The sequence below is a fragment of the Lissotriton helveticus genome, chromosome 5_1, assembly GCF_964261635.1.
Source record: "Lissotriton helveticus chromosome 5_1, aLisHel1.1, whole genome shotgun sequence".
NCBI lineage: Eukaryota > Metazoa > Chordata > Amphibia > Caudata > Salamandridae > Lissotriton > Lissotriton helveticus.
Genome location: NC_136065.1, coordinates 1,011,686,021 through 1,011,701,303, shown reverse-complemented (window position 1 = coordinate 1,011,701,303; position 15,283 = coordinate 1,011,686,021). Strand labels below are relative to the sequence as shown.

The 15,283-nt window shown below is 44.0% G+C and overlaps 1 protein-coding gene across 1 annotated transcript in view; it reads right to left on the bottom strand.

Moving 5' to 3' along the window:
- The window catches only part of ADAM12 (ADAM metallopeptidase domain 12), a 1,594,455-nt gene that overhangs the window by 839,255 nt on the left and 739,917 nt on the right, over window positions 1–15,283 (bottom strand). The window contains exon 8 of the mRNA XM_078640467.1: window positions 1,982–2,066. Coding sequence (XP_078496593.1) covers window positions 1,982–2,066 — 85 coding nt within the window. The remainder of the gene's footprint in view (window positions 1–1,981; window positions 2,067–15,283) is intronic.

Below are 15,283 nucleotides of genomic sequence, written 5' to 3'. Positions count from 1 at the left end.
CAGTAAAGTCCTTAATCACGCTGTTCGCCTTTAATTAAAATGGCCATAAAATGAAATCATGTGTGCGACTCAGCTTCTCTCCATGAGGGGAGAGGGTTTTGACATTTATATCGGCTGGGTTCTGCCGAAGAGTACACGCACCGCCACAAGAGCGCCACGCTCTCTCAAAACGGAACCAAAGTGTTGGAATCGGTAAAACGGACCTGGGAGAGAGGTGCCGCCAAGGACTGGACCTTGGTATTGGTCCCGAGTCAGCCTGAAAAGGGGACTGACATGGGAAAACTTCAAGCCGAAAAATTTGGTTTATTTGAACAGCAAGATCAATCACCGCCCACTGGAGGGTTTAATTTGCAGACAGCCGTCGGGACCACAGGCTCCATAATGCAACTCAAAAATGGAATGCTTCCACATTGAAATGCCATCGAAGAACAAGGTAAAAAATAATAACATTGAACTGTGGAGCTAACGGACTGCCTGTGAGGTGCAGGACACCACTTTGAAAAAGTTTCCAGGGGAAACGAAACGCGTCAGTAAAGTCCTTAATCACGCTGTTCGCCTTTAATTAAAATGGCCATAAAATGAAATCATGTGTGCGACTCAGCTTCTCTCCATAAGGGGAGAGGGTTTTGACATTTATATCGGCTGGGTTCTGCCGAAGAGTACACGCACCGCCACAAGAGCGCCACGCTCTCTCAAAACGGAACCAAAGTGTTGGAATCGGTAAAACTGACCTGGGAGAGAGGTGCCGCCAAGGACTGGACCTTGGTATTGGTCCCGAGTCAGCCTGAAAAGGGGACTGACATGGGAAAACTTCAAGCCGAAAAATTTGGTTTATTTGAACAGCAAGATCAATCACCGCCCACTGGAGGGTTTAATTTGCAGACAGCCGTCGGGACCACAGGCTCCATAATGCAACTCAAAAATGGAATGCTTCCACATTGAAATGCCATCGAAGAACAAGGTAAAAAATAATAACATTGAACTGTGGAGCTAACGGACTGCCTGTGAGGTGCAGGACACCACTTTGAAAAAGTTTCCAGGGGAAACGAAACGCGTCAGTAAAGTCCTTAATCACGCTGTTCGCCTTTAATTAAAATGGCCATAAAATGAAATCATGTGTGCGACTCAGCTTCTCTCCATGAGGGGAGAGGGTTTTGACATATATATATATATATATATATATATATATATATATATATATATATATATATATATATATATATATATATATATATATATATCCTTGTACTCGTCTCACACCACAGGAATTCGTTTCCAAAAGAGACGAGGCGAACCCAATTGGGTGCTGAATATTTTATTATTTTCTCTCGCCAAGCACCGCCACCATGACGCATTTCAGTCCTACTCGGACCTTGATCACATATATATATATACAGATAACACTATATATAGATTGATAGTCGTTTGACACAATGTTTTAAAATTAATATTTGCATATTCTAAATGTGATTATTTCCTCATCTGACATTCATGAGTCAGGTTTTCTTGGCGTCTGCATAGACACTAAATATTGTACGGAACTTACTCATTATTTTACTGGCTCTGTTAATTATTATTTTTACGTTCTTGGTTTTCTGTTTTTTTTTTAAATTTCTTACACACTTTGCTTTCTTCATTAAGATCTATAGGGAGTGTAAGTAAAAGCATATGTTCATCTTATGTTCATTGGAGAACTAAGCATGCTTCAGAAGCACCCCAAATGAGCAGTTCTACATGCACCAGTGTACAATTAAGTGGTAATTTTCAACGAACTGGGCTTTCTTCGTTCGCTGCAATTAAATGCTGAAAATAACATAGATGCACCATAATAAACATTAGACTGAGTAAAAGTGAGTTATTAATCAAATAACCGTACATTTGCCTGCGAAATATAACCTCTAACACTTATTGTAAAGCGAACACTAGAGAAAGTGAGAAAGGGCTAGCCGGGGCTCTTAGCTCGCGCGCGCCCAGTACTCACCATAACAACCCCGCCAGACTGCTCTGCGGTGCACATGCTCATGATTGGCGCCATACCAATAGTAGTCCCGTGGAAGTACACGCCGCTAGAAACAAGAGAGAAACACAGATTAATACCTCATGCACAGCGCATGCGCCTGAATGTGAAACAGCTTAGCAAGGTCACCAATTCCACGAGGGCCAGATCTACACAAAATATAGGAACTGCACACGTTGTCCCAGGAGGGCTGAAGAAAAATCACAGTGGCAGGGCCTCTCGAGCGTGAAAAGCAGGGATTACAATATTGTCTGTATGTATTCCCCCGAACAACCAGGATTTCAGTATTGCATTTTTGAGCATCATTCCGAAGAAAATCCTTCTGCAACAACTACTAAAATATTAAAGCGAGTGGTTTGCGCAGTGCTGCTAGGCGGAATTAACAGCTTCTGTATATCATCATATATGGAGCAGCGAACGCAGTGATAGGAATATTTTTTAGCATTAACATGGATCAGTTATAAGCGGCTCTAGGGATGCAAGGGTTTATTCACATATCAGGATATTTTCAATATTTAATTATTTCGTAGTTCATTATAAAGGATGTCATATTCTTCTCACAGGAGCTGGGCACGTGAACAAGGCAGAATCATTCAAATAAATGACGACACCTTCCAACCGGTGACGCGCTGAGATAAACGGATAGTAACCTTCAAGGCCTGCTTTGAGTGGTGGTATGGGAAGGTGCACAGCTCTTACGCTTTCGTGGAGTCACTGAGTGCTGCCATGAAACAGTTAACTCGTGAATAAATGTCTGTGTATGATGTGTGCCTCTAAAGGAACCAGCCATAGACACTAGCGTGCATTTTGTGCACTTTGATACTGTGTAGCTGAAATTCGGGGCCAGTTCAATGGTTTTACCTTTTAGTATAATTTTGCTGCTCCTCTACTGGTAAAAGTCTAGGGAAATCTGATGGTGCCCTGAGCCTGGTGCCCTTGGGGAAGCCCTATTATTGCCTTGCTAAAAAACCTGGATGCGAGTCCCCCATTGCCTTCTTGCCTGTCCTCAGCTTCCCAGTCCTTACATCATGAGGTTTTCCTCATTAAACAGTCACGATGTATTCACCATATCCATAATATAAATTTGGAAACAAAAAATACCCAGTCCAGAACTTGGGCTCAGCCGCGTCTCTGGGAGCCATAAAGATGGACTACACTTAACATACTTACTATTAGTTTCTGTCTACCAGTCCTGGATGCTTACTTTCCCTCTCAGGCAAGAATTTGTTTTATTGCATTTTTTTTGCTAACTCTTTATATTCTCAGTACCAGTAGCACTGTTCCCCATGTCAATTAACACCTTCAATGCTACAGGGTATTTTTCTGCTGCGCTGGGTCCTCTTTTTTCCCATTGTTCATGACAAGGTCAACTCGTCATAAGCACAGGTCCAGTGGTACTTCATGACGAGCTGACCTTGTCATTAGCATAGAAGGTTAAAGAACCCCATTCTCAGGTTTGGTAGTGAAAAGCTGCCATAACTGGGGTGCAGTGGCCCTGGGTTTGCTGGTGGAAAGATAACAATAGGTTTGCTCAGTAGGGGTGCAGATCAGAGAGGATAGGGGTATGTGCTCTCCTACTTAGCTGGAGGATATATGCCTCTCAACCCCCAACAGCGGGTGTCATGCTCACTACTCGGTGGGCTCCCAGGCTCGTTTATGGTCTTCAAATGCTGGGGGCTTGGGAAAAGAATGGGGGTACCTGGATGTTCAAATAGGCCTGCCTTAATGGGCATCTGCCTATTTCCATGTTGTTGTGAGTGCTGTTCCCAGACCCGGGTTTTCATATGACAAACTAATGCATTCTAGGTGTTGTAGCTTTTGTGTGCCACCATTGAACTAATAAGACACCTAATAGAAACTATTTATGAGTTAAAGTTTCAGGGCTGATGGGAGTGTCAGGGATGGCTGGGGTGGGATGGTCACCTCACGTCTGCCCGCTGCAGTCCAGTACTGTGTATATGCTGTGCAGCAATCCATTGTCATTCCTTGGCATACAGGCGTGTACTGACTGAGTAAGGATGATTTTGACTTTGCCCTTCCCACTGTATTTATGTGTAGCTCTATACCTGAGGCTGGCCCGGCTAGTAGGGCCCTACTTTCAACTAACAGACGCAGGGTCAGATGGGATAAGCTGGTTACACATCCAGAACAAGTGGCGGAGCTATATGCTCGGCTTGTACCAGCACTTGTAGCTGCTGTCGCCTTAAAGGAACAGCAGCCTCTGCATGGAATCTCTCCAGGGTTGGCAGAAGTTAATAGGGAATAATTTGCTAACCTGGCTGAAATCTTAAATCCCCCTGATCTCGTAGGCCGTAGGGTAGCTAGAAATCCCAGCTGGTACAACAAGGCCTGCAGACTGGCTAAAAGAGAACTCCTTGAGGAATTGAATCATAACAATGATAGGGCACGTATAAAGCTTAAGAGGACAACATATCGGCAACTAATTCATCATGCCAAGATTGAGTGGGGCAATGAAAATTGGGCAAACTTAACATCTGCCCTACTAGTGAAGAATGCTCGCAAGTTCTGGTTAATTGTAAGTACAGGCTCAGGTGAACCAGAGCTGGCAGTTGCACCCAACATTGCTCCAGAGGTGTGGGAGGAGCACTTCCATACCCTGTACCAGGGTGATGACCCAATTGGGACTTTGCCTATATATGTCACAGATCTCACCTCTGTCCCTGAGATACCAGAGTGTGAGTTCACTGTAGGTGAGGTTATGACTGCCATTGATAGAATCCCAGCTGGTAAAGCTCCGGGATTGGACAAGGTCCCTGGTGATCTTTTTAAACATGAACCCGCGATATGGGCACCCTACTTAACGCTGATTTTTAATGCTATTTTGGGGGGTATGGCGATCCCGGGTACTTGGCTGGGAACAGAGATAGTCCCTATTTATAAGAAGGGGTCACCTCTGCTCCCAGTCAACTACCGGCCGATCAGCCTAATTGATGTTTCGCAGAAGCTTTTTGCGAGGCTGATTTTAGACCGCCTTGAGGGCTGGATTGAAGAGTCGCAAATCTTAAGCCCTTATCAGGCTGGTTTCAGAAAGAACGTTTCGACAACGGACCAGGTTTTTAGATTAATTATGCTCTTCTGGAAAACCGTTAAAATTAAGGGTGGATCACTATACACTGTTTTCGTGGACCTTCGTGCGGCCTTTGATTTGGCCCCACGAAGGAAATTGTGGAGTGTGCTAGCAGATTTAGGTATTCCTACCCCCCTTTTGCACAATTTGATTCGACTTCATACTAATAATTTTGCGCAGGTAAGGTGTGGGAGAGAATGTAAGCTGTCATCTAGCTTCCCCGTTGGCAGGGGGGTGAGGCATGGTTGCGTCTTGGCGCCTACCCTGTTCTGCCTCTATGTCAACGGGGTAATCGCCCACCTGAATGCGGTCCCTAACAGGGACGCTCCAAGGCTCGCTGGGGTTGGGGTATCCGCGATTATGTTCGCGGATGATACCCTACTGCTTTCTAAGACCCCTATGGGTATCCAGCGGGTCTTGGACGCCTTTGTTACCTTCTGTTGTGAACGGGGGCTGGAAATCAACACTTCCAAAACGAAATTTATGATTTTTAATCCACCAAAAACAACAAGATCAAGTCCTTTGATTGGAGGTGTTAGTCTTGAAAGAGTGCAGACGTTTGAGTACTTGGGTCTCACCCTTAATGATAATACGACCTGGACCCAACATCAAACAAAATCCCAGTTAAAACTCACTCAGAAGGCAGGGGGCATTATTAAACTTTTAAGTAAAGCTACGGTTAAGCCAATTGGACCACCATTAGAAATCTATAAATTACAGGCACGAGGGGCGGTAATTTATGGTGGCGAACTGTGGGGCTATAACTGTGCCCCCGCGATGGTCACCACAGAAAATACGTTTTTAAGGCAGTTGTTATCACTGCCACCAAGTACGCCATTGCTGCCCCTAAGGCTCGATTTGGGCCTTAGACCCCTTAATGAGGAACTGGGCCTTAAACCCCTGACTTTCTGGAGGAGACTCTGGGTAACTCCAGAGCTTACAAATTATAGAGAAGAGCTGATGGAGGTCCTAAAATTGCCTAACGCATGGAATCTTTCATGGTTAAAATACATAAGACAGGAATTTGAAAGATTGAGCCTCCCTCTTATGTGGAGAAACCGGACGAAGCATGCATGAGTATATCACGAAAGCAGCTGGCTAATCTGTATTACAAAAAAAATCTATCTGCCCGCCTACCTAATGCACATTTAGGAACTTTGTCTAACACATTCATAAATACGAAAGACTATTATAAATTCGAAACTGTTCTGAATGATATCAGTCCCCTTGGCTATAGGAAGCTCTATCTCCAATGGAGATATGGCTCTTTACCAATCAGAGCTCTTACAAGTAAATGATCCCTAATAACCCCTAAAAACTGCCCAGGCTGCTCAGAAGAAACAGAAAATAAATTGCATGTTGTCTTCTTCTGCCCTGGATACCAGACCCCAAGGAAAAAGTGGATAGTTCCAATTTGTAAGAATTTGGGGATTAGACAATGCTCTGATGCTTTTCGGATATTAAAAACTGATCTCTCTCCGTTAATCGTCTTTGCTGTAACAAAATTCTTAGCAGCAATGTGGATTAGGAGACGTAATTATCTGAATGTCTAGTATAGTGGGAGAAGGCATATCTATGTATCCAGTTTTTAGAGAAGTTTAGAGTAATGCCTGGGCTGTTTGATGAATATGTTTTTAATTGTTCCTACGGATTATTAATATTGTACAGCGATGTTATTTTTTAACGTAGATGCATTGATTGATCTTTTTAATTTAATGAACCGAATTAAAGTCTGTTAAAATATATTGTGAATGAAATGTGATTCTTTTATGACACTATTGTCGAAATAAAGTTGATAAAGAAAAGATTATTTTGACCCCTGAAGAATGTTGATCATCATGATCTGGTAGCTCTGTTAAATTACAAGTATATCTATGAATACCATTATTTTCATATCTCATGTTGACTTCCTCGACTTTTGCATGCAGGCAAGAATAATATATAAATGTAAATTGAGAGAGTGTGTGTGTATGTTTTAGTTTGGAACACACTTGAGACCCAGCGTTCAGATCTCTTGACCTGCTCAATGAGGGCTAATATCTGCTGTGACCATAGTCAACTTTCTGCTGGAAGATCTTTTCTGCCTCCAGGTGTTTCTTTGTCCACTCAGACAAAGTACCTCAGTTTGTTAAGTGCTCCACTCTTAGACCTACGGCTTTTTGTTTATGTCCACTGTATGGCCTTCTGCTCCTCTGAAGACAGAAACAGAGGATCTACATCTAGAGATACAACAAGGTTCCCTTGTTTCAACTCCTGACTCATAGAAAGGAGTTCCTGAGTTTACTCTCGGGAGACCATGGCCTCTCTCTAACTTGGGCTTCACCCTGCTTCAGGGTCCCTTTGTTCTTTGTCTAAGTGCTGATGATCTTTAATTTTGGCTGACTTACAGGTTTAAGGTGATTCAGCATTGTCTGTCCAGTTATTCATAGAAATCACCGAGCTAGTCTCCCTATTGCAGGCTTTATTCTTACTTTCTGTTTGTCCATGTGGTTTATTCCTTATGTTGCTGATGCTTTGGGAGGATATTATCTTATAAGGTTGCTTTAGGCCGTGGTTTCCCTTACTGTTCTGTTATTTTTTAGAGCACCACACGTGGCCTACTGGTTAATGTCTCAGACACTCAACCTGATGATTAAGAGTTTAAATCCCACTGCAGCCATGAGCATGTATCTGCTTAAAAAAAAAAATCACAAAAGATTTCAATGTTCCCCAATAAAAGTGAAAAGTCAATGACTTTCATATTAAGAACGATCCTCTGCTATGGAGCCATTCTTAAGGCCCTGAGTCCCACGGGAACTCTTTTTTTCTTCTGGGGCTGCTACTCTGACTACTCTGTAACTTGCTAGTTTGATTTTTTCTGCCCAGGCACTATCATGGGAAAGTGTCTGTTTTACATTCTGCATCTCTCATTATATGTGTTACGATTTGCCTACCCATCCCTCTCAATTTCATGGGAGCGAGTAAGGTTGTATGGTCTTTGTTTTCTTTTTGTTTCTTACAGTTTTAGTTGGGTAATTCCTGGTCCATCCTCATAGAATGCAAAATGTGATACATGCCTGAAGCCCTACATTTTTTGGAGACAGAGGCTGGTGGATTGCTTGAGCTCAGGGGATTCTGGACTACACTTGGCTATGTCAATCAATCAATCAAGCATCTTTATTCAGCGGGGTCCTCTCCATAAAAGCAGTATGAAATAAATACATACGGAGACACGGCGACCAATGGATATCATATAAACGTGAATAAAAGCATTACATGCATAATACATTTGGTTAATCAAAGTGCATAGTGCTTCTTGAGTGTATAGCTGCCTGGAGAAACAGACTTACACAGCGACAGCTTTTTTTCTCAGTTAATGATTGTAAACATCTAAAGGCTTGATGGCATTTACAATAATTTCTGAGCCTTAAAAAAGGCTAATTTCCGTGTATAATTGATAATACCCACAGAAGAAGGTGACATGAATCACAGTTTGCTTAGATACATTGTTACACAGGCAATCTCGTGAGCTCAAGTTGTACTAGAAAACTCGCGGAAAACAGGGAAATTTCAAGGATCTGCTCTAAATCGAAATAAAAGTGAGTACAAAGCTCCCGTTAGTGTTCAAAATAAGCAAGTAGGTAAACGATGATACTGGGTTTTTGTGATTCCTCATGCAACCTGATGCCTTGCAGTTTTTCCAACAACAAGGCCCATGCTTGCTTTTTGCTGGGTAGCGCACCCATAGCTTACTCAGACACAGCGAACTTTACACCAATACCTTCCAGTGACTTCTTTACAAAGGACAACCACGGAACGGAGAGCCCTTTATAACAGGCCAGGCAGTCAAAAATGATCTTTCTAGTCAGTGAGGCGCCCTCATTGTACATAACAGAGAGCCCCCGCAGCACTGGACGAATACGTATTAGATCACATAAGTAAATTAATGCGAACTCCTTGTGGCAAATAAAATGTGAGGTCGAAGGAGGCACGATTAATAAACGCCTGCAGAAACAGTTTTCTTCAATTTGAACTTGCTGCGGGTCACTAATGCCCTATATTCCTGCCCCATAATTGGCTCTAGGTACACACTGGACCGAATATATTTGTAGTATGGCTGTGTTAAACAGGTATCCATGCGAAGTTGGACATTATTATGCTGTTCTGGAAAGAAATCTGGGACCCTAGTTTATGTAATGAGTGGTGCTCCAGCCCATTTCCATTTTGAAGCGGACCAGGACCTCCTCACACATCAGCAATATAACAGTACATGTGAGCAGTTGGTGCAAAAAAACAGAGCATTTAATGATAAATAAGTAAAAAAATGACAGCCTTGGGATTTGCTCCTCCTGTAAACATTTCGCCTTTTTCACAACTCTTCAAGGCCTCAAGAAGTTCAAGGTTATTATGCTGGGATCCTTCTAGTAGACCTTCAAAGCACTGTTCTCTCCTTTTGGTAGGCTCTATTTGACTTTTGGCTGCATGCATCCTGTTTTATGAGCCTCAATGGGTTAGTTCCTTGTCTTCAGTTCTGGGGCTATTGTTGGAGCAGCATTGAGTTTTCCTGACAGACGTGGGCATTATAATCTACTTAGCATTCATATTTCTCTGTTTATACACTACCTGTAGCGGGGGAGGCAGAGTCTTTCTCCAGTGGTGAGGCCTCAATTCCTGGCCCCTCGGTGCCACTATTTATTTGCTTTGGATAAAAATCACATTCAATGGTTCCAATAATATTTTTTTGTTTCTGGGCTTATCTGTTTAAATTATTGTGGTGTTAGGTTTTCTATACTTTGGCACATTCTCACAAAATAGGGACTGGGATAAAATAAATGGACGAAGAGCGAATATGCCCAGATTAATTACAGGTGATCTTTAATGCCCCAATTAATCAGAGTTCTAGTTTTCCCTATCTCAGTCTTAGATACCCACCCATTCAGTCGGTTTAATTACAGGGCCACCAAAGCGTTTGGTATTTCAGGAAGTACGGTTGGTGGAGACCCTCGTTATGACTCCTAAAGAGGAGGTGGAGCCAAGGTTAGGGACTGGGTAGAAGTTTTTGTTTCAAGTTCATTTTAGGGCGAAGGTAGGTAAATCCAGTGTGTGTAATGAGGCAAACCTCACAATGTAACATCTGTGACCGGGAAGACTAGACCTCATATTAATGAAGATTACCAGTAAGTAATAAGGCATCTATTCATTCCCTGAACCAGCCTAAGCAGTATAAGTTGTAGAAGTCTCCCTTTCGCGCTCTCTCACTCTGTGTGGAACAAGATTGGGGAAGATGGATCTTAGAACATATTCGAAAACTAACTCAGAAATGTTGTGTTGATTTTAATAAAACGTATTGACAAATGTGTTTTAGTGCAGTCAATTATGTTGTTAATACATTCTTAATTTCAACGTTCTCATTTGTTGCCCTCATAGCTGGCCACATGGAATTCAGATGAAATAAATGAATGACAAGGTGTCACAAGGTCCAAACATTTTAAGGTAGTCTTATGTCCTGTCATCGGAAGTTACAGGTATTAACAATTTAGCTCTCAGCATTAATTTTCTAAAATATACAACCAGAGTTTATTTTCCTGGAAAGCCCAGTGCTATATTCCAGGTATATAAGAGGCAATTTGTTTAGCTTTATTGTTGGATGATTGGATTTATATTGATCTTCATATTTGTTTTTTGACTGCTTCATTGGGGCTTTGATTGTCAAAGCAATCTGAAGTAACTGATGCTATATTGAATATTTACTTTCTCTGAATCTTCTTAAACATCTCTTGTTCATGAAGAATGTATCAGTTTTAATCAGAAACAATTCACTTAGCTCTCAAGAAAAGGCTACATGGTAAACATAGTTTCATGATTCCTGTATGGAAGCTTGTTGCTAGGATTAAACTGTGGCTGTCCTTTGATTTGACATGTAATATGTATGAAATGGCATGTATGTTGGTTTATTATGTTTATTAACTTTGATCACCCAAACTGAATAAATATAATCAGGAGGCAACTTGGCACAGGAGGTACCCAAGCGGGGCAGTGAATATACGGGGCCAAATAGACACACAGCACAAAGAGCAGAGGCAAGGAGGTGCAGATAACGACCACAAAAAGGCGCAATACCCAGAAGCAGGAAACGAGCGAAAAGAACTGGCAGCATAGTCGGAGAGAGTGGGAGCAAGCGCCCTCGCCCTCCCCCTAAGCCCTGAGGCCATATCACCCGCAACTGCAAGTAAGCAAGCGATAAGGAGAACGCAAGACAGGGGTCGCGCGGGAAAAAGGGCGAGTGCCAAGCGTCACCAGAAGCGCCAAAACAATCCTCGTGCTTCAACCTCAAGAAGGGTCAATAGAAGATTTAAAGGGCCAGAGACCTGCAAGGCCAGTAACAAGACTAAATACACGCTGGCAGGGCCCAAGGCAAAGACCAGAACGAGACTCATCAGAGAGCCAAGCAGATATAGACAAGGCACCCAAGCTCCAGCACCAAAGGCGACGTGCGTACCAAAGGTGGCCCAAGCGGGAGGGAGACTGGTCAACATCCTATCAAGAAGGGGCATCGGAATAATGCCAGGCAGCGATGGGAAGATGGGCGAGCAGAAAAAACCCAAAATAGACAACCAAGGGTCCCCATCCAAAACAAGAGGAGAAACTGTCACTCTAGAAACCATCCTGCGGAAAGTAAACGAAGGTAATGAGGTGGGGAGAGAGACGAAACTCAAGCTGGAGAACATGCAACTAGAGATGGCGGCGATAAGAGCGGACCTTCACAAAACAAACACAAGAATAGAAGCCGCAGAAAGCCGAATAAGCTCAGGGGAAGACGAAACAAGGAAGAACACCAAGGCCATATCAGAACTGAGAACAGCTACAAGTGCCATACAAAAGGAGCTAGCGGAGAAGGACGACAGGTCAAGGAGAGGCAATGTAAGAATACTGGGGGTGCCGGAAGGGACAGAAGATAAGGCAGGCTCCTGTGTAGCCATGCTGGAAGAGATGATCCCCAAACTTACAGGCATTACTTTCGAGCGAGGCTTCGAAGTACAAAAGGCATACAGGGTACCATCAGGAAAACCTACTACAGGCAGAGGGCCGAGAGCAATAATATGCAACCCACTGAGACTAAATCAGACAGAAGCCATCTTCTCCTTCGCCAGGAAAAACCAGAATCTGACGTGGGCCGGAAGCAAGATAGTACTGACCCAGGACTACTCAAAACCGACAGTTGAGTTAAGAAAAGGTTTTTTAGCGCAAAGAGACACTCTACGCAGAAGAGGGGCCACCTTCAGCTTCGTCAGCCCTACAAAGTTCAAAGTAACAGACAAATGGAAGACAATGTTTTTTGAATGCCCAGGAGAGCTAAAACGATATCTGCAAGGACCTCCGGTGGAAGACATGGAGGAAAACAAAAGTCCAGGAGCAGCAAAGAGGAGCGCATCACCAGGATTGAGCGTACAATCGGAGTAAAAAGCGCACAAAGGACTTCAGCAAGGAACACAGAACAGCATATCTACCTCTACACACAAATGCCCAGATTGAAGGAAGAGCCCCTGCAAGAAATAGACTGACGGTCGAGCAAGAGACCCAGACAGAGAGGCGTACCAACAGCCAAAGGAAAGAAACAAACTCTACCTCAGGGATGATGCGAGCAGAGGAACTTTGGCGTCGCACACCCATTTAGCAAGTAAGGGAGGGAGGGGGGCGGGAGGGAGGGAGGGGGGGAGAGGGGCGGGGGGGAGAGGGGGGGAGAGGTTCTATACATGGGCTTACTGACTATCTTTTTCTTTTCTTCATCTTCATCTTTCATTTCCCTTTCACTACACTCACATCTGGTAGGAGCAAACGCACGCATAGAGACACGAAAAGGCTCACAACGCTGAGAACAAAGACACCTAGAGAAGAGCCATTGGTACAGCGAACGCAAAGCAGCATTAATGACGTACAATAGCCAGAATAGCATAGCGTCAGACATCAAAATAGTGTCCCTAAACGTCAAGGGTCTCAACAGCCCGGTGAAAAGGCGGAAGGTGCTCGAGCATCTCAAGAAACTTAAAAGCGACATATATGTGCTCCAAGAGACAAGGCTAGAAGAGGCAGACATCACAAGATTGAGAGCCAACTGGATAGGTGAGGTGGTGGGATCTCCAGCCCAGAACAAGAAGAATGGGGTAGTAACAATAATCAGCAAAAACTCAAACCTAGAAGTGGCTAACTACCAAGCAGACACCCAAGGCAGGACATTGGTAACCAGTCTTAGGAGAGCAGGGGAGACCTACCACGTGGCGAACATATACGGCCCGAACAGCGAGGATAAACACTTTTGGGAGGGGGTAGGAGCCCAGTTACACACCCTGCCATTGGACGACCTGCTGATCATCGCGGGGGACATGAATCAAGTTCTTGACCCAGCGATTGACAAGCACCCCAGCAGACGCCACTCAACAGCTAGCCACAACATCCTTAGGAACCTATGCTCCAAACTGAGAATGAAGGACCCATGGCGCCTAAGTAACCCAGACACTAGAGAATATACGTTCTACTCCAACCCCCACAACTCCTACAGCCGAATAGACTACATACTAATGTCAGAAACACACACCCACCTCATAGACCATACAGAAATAGGACCCAGAACAATATCGGATCATGCACACATAAGCCTATCCCTATCAGGCAGACACAACGAAAAGCCAACCCGCAGGTGGCGATTCGACGACAGCCTTCTCCAGCACACATCAGCGAAGGCAGAGATAGAGAGGGCAATCACAGAATACCTGTCAGCCAATGATACACCAGAGACACCCAGGGAGGTACTATGGGATGCTCTAAAAGCCACTATACGGGGCACAGTCATGTCGATCAAGGGCAAAATGAACAAAACAAGGAACAAGAGAATAGCTGAACTTGAGAAAGAGATTAAAGCACTAGAGAACAGCCACATTGCTAGATTAGAAGACAACAACCCACTCACGAACCTGACAAGACGGAAGTATGAGCTCAACAGAATACTGAGCGAGAGGGCAGGGACCTGGATTGACAAATACAAATCAGTCAACCTATGCACTGCGAACAAAGCGGGGAAAAACCTAGCAACCTACCTAAGGGGAAAGCAAAAACAGCACACAATAGGGGCAATCAAAGACAAACACAACAAGGCCCAAACCGCCAACAAGGACATCCTGGAGGTCTTCAGGGACTTCTACGAGGGCCTATACACAAGAGACGAGGCGCTAAAAGAGGACGGGGGCGAGGAACTTCTGAGTAACATATCCACACCCACAATAACAGACCGAGAACGAGACACCCTAGAACTAACTGTAACGGAAGAAGAGATAAAGAAAGCTACAGCCGGTCTCAAGGACAACAAAGCACCAGGACCAGACAGATTCACGGCAGGCTTTTACAAGCAATACCTCAACACGCTCCAACCCACAATGAAACAGGTATTTGAGGATTGCGTCCTCAAAGGACGCATGACACCCTCAATGGCTGAGGCAAACATAATAGTCATACCAAAGGAAGGGAAGGACACAACAGAGGCGAAGAACTTCAGACCGATCTCACTCATAAATGTAGACTGCAAGATATACGCGAAAATACTGGCCAATAGACTCAATGCATATCTTCCCAAGCTCATACACAACTCCCAGGTTGGATATCTTAAAAACCGAAGGTCTCACGATAACACCAGACTATTATGCCATATAATTAACCACTCAGCCAACAGCAGCAAAGCGGCTGTGATGATAGCCCTGGATGCCGAAAAGGCTTTTGACAGAGTCTCATGGCCCTTTTTAGATCGCTGCATGGGGAAGTTCGGGCTAGGACCAAACTATAGGAGGATGGTAATGGCGCTGTACAGCAGCCCCAAAGCAAGGGTGGTAGTAAACGGAGGCACCTCAAACATACTAAACCTAGGCAGAGGTACAAGACAAGGCTGTCCACTCTCACCTGGCCTCTTCCTACTGGCAATAGAACCGCTCCTAACAATGATAAGAACGAACACAGATATAGCAGGGGTCCCAATAGGGGGGGGGAAACTTCAAGCTAGCAGCATATGCAGATGATGTTTTAATAATGACAGAAGACCCAGAAAGATCCATCAAAGCACTGACAGACACTATCGAGAAGTACGCCCAGGTCTCAGGGTACAAACTCAACAAGGACAAATCAGAGTGCAAACCTCTAAACATACACACAACAAG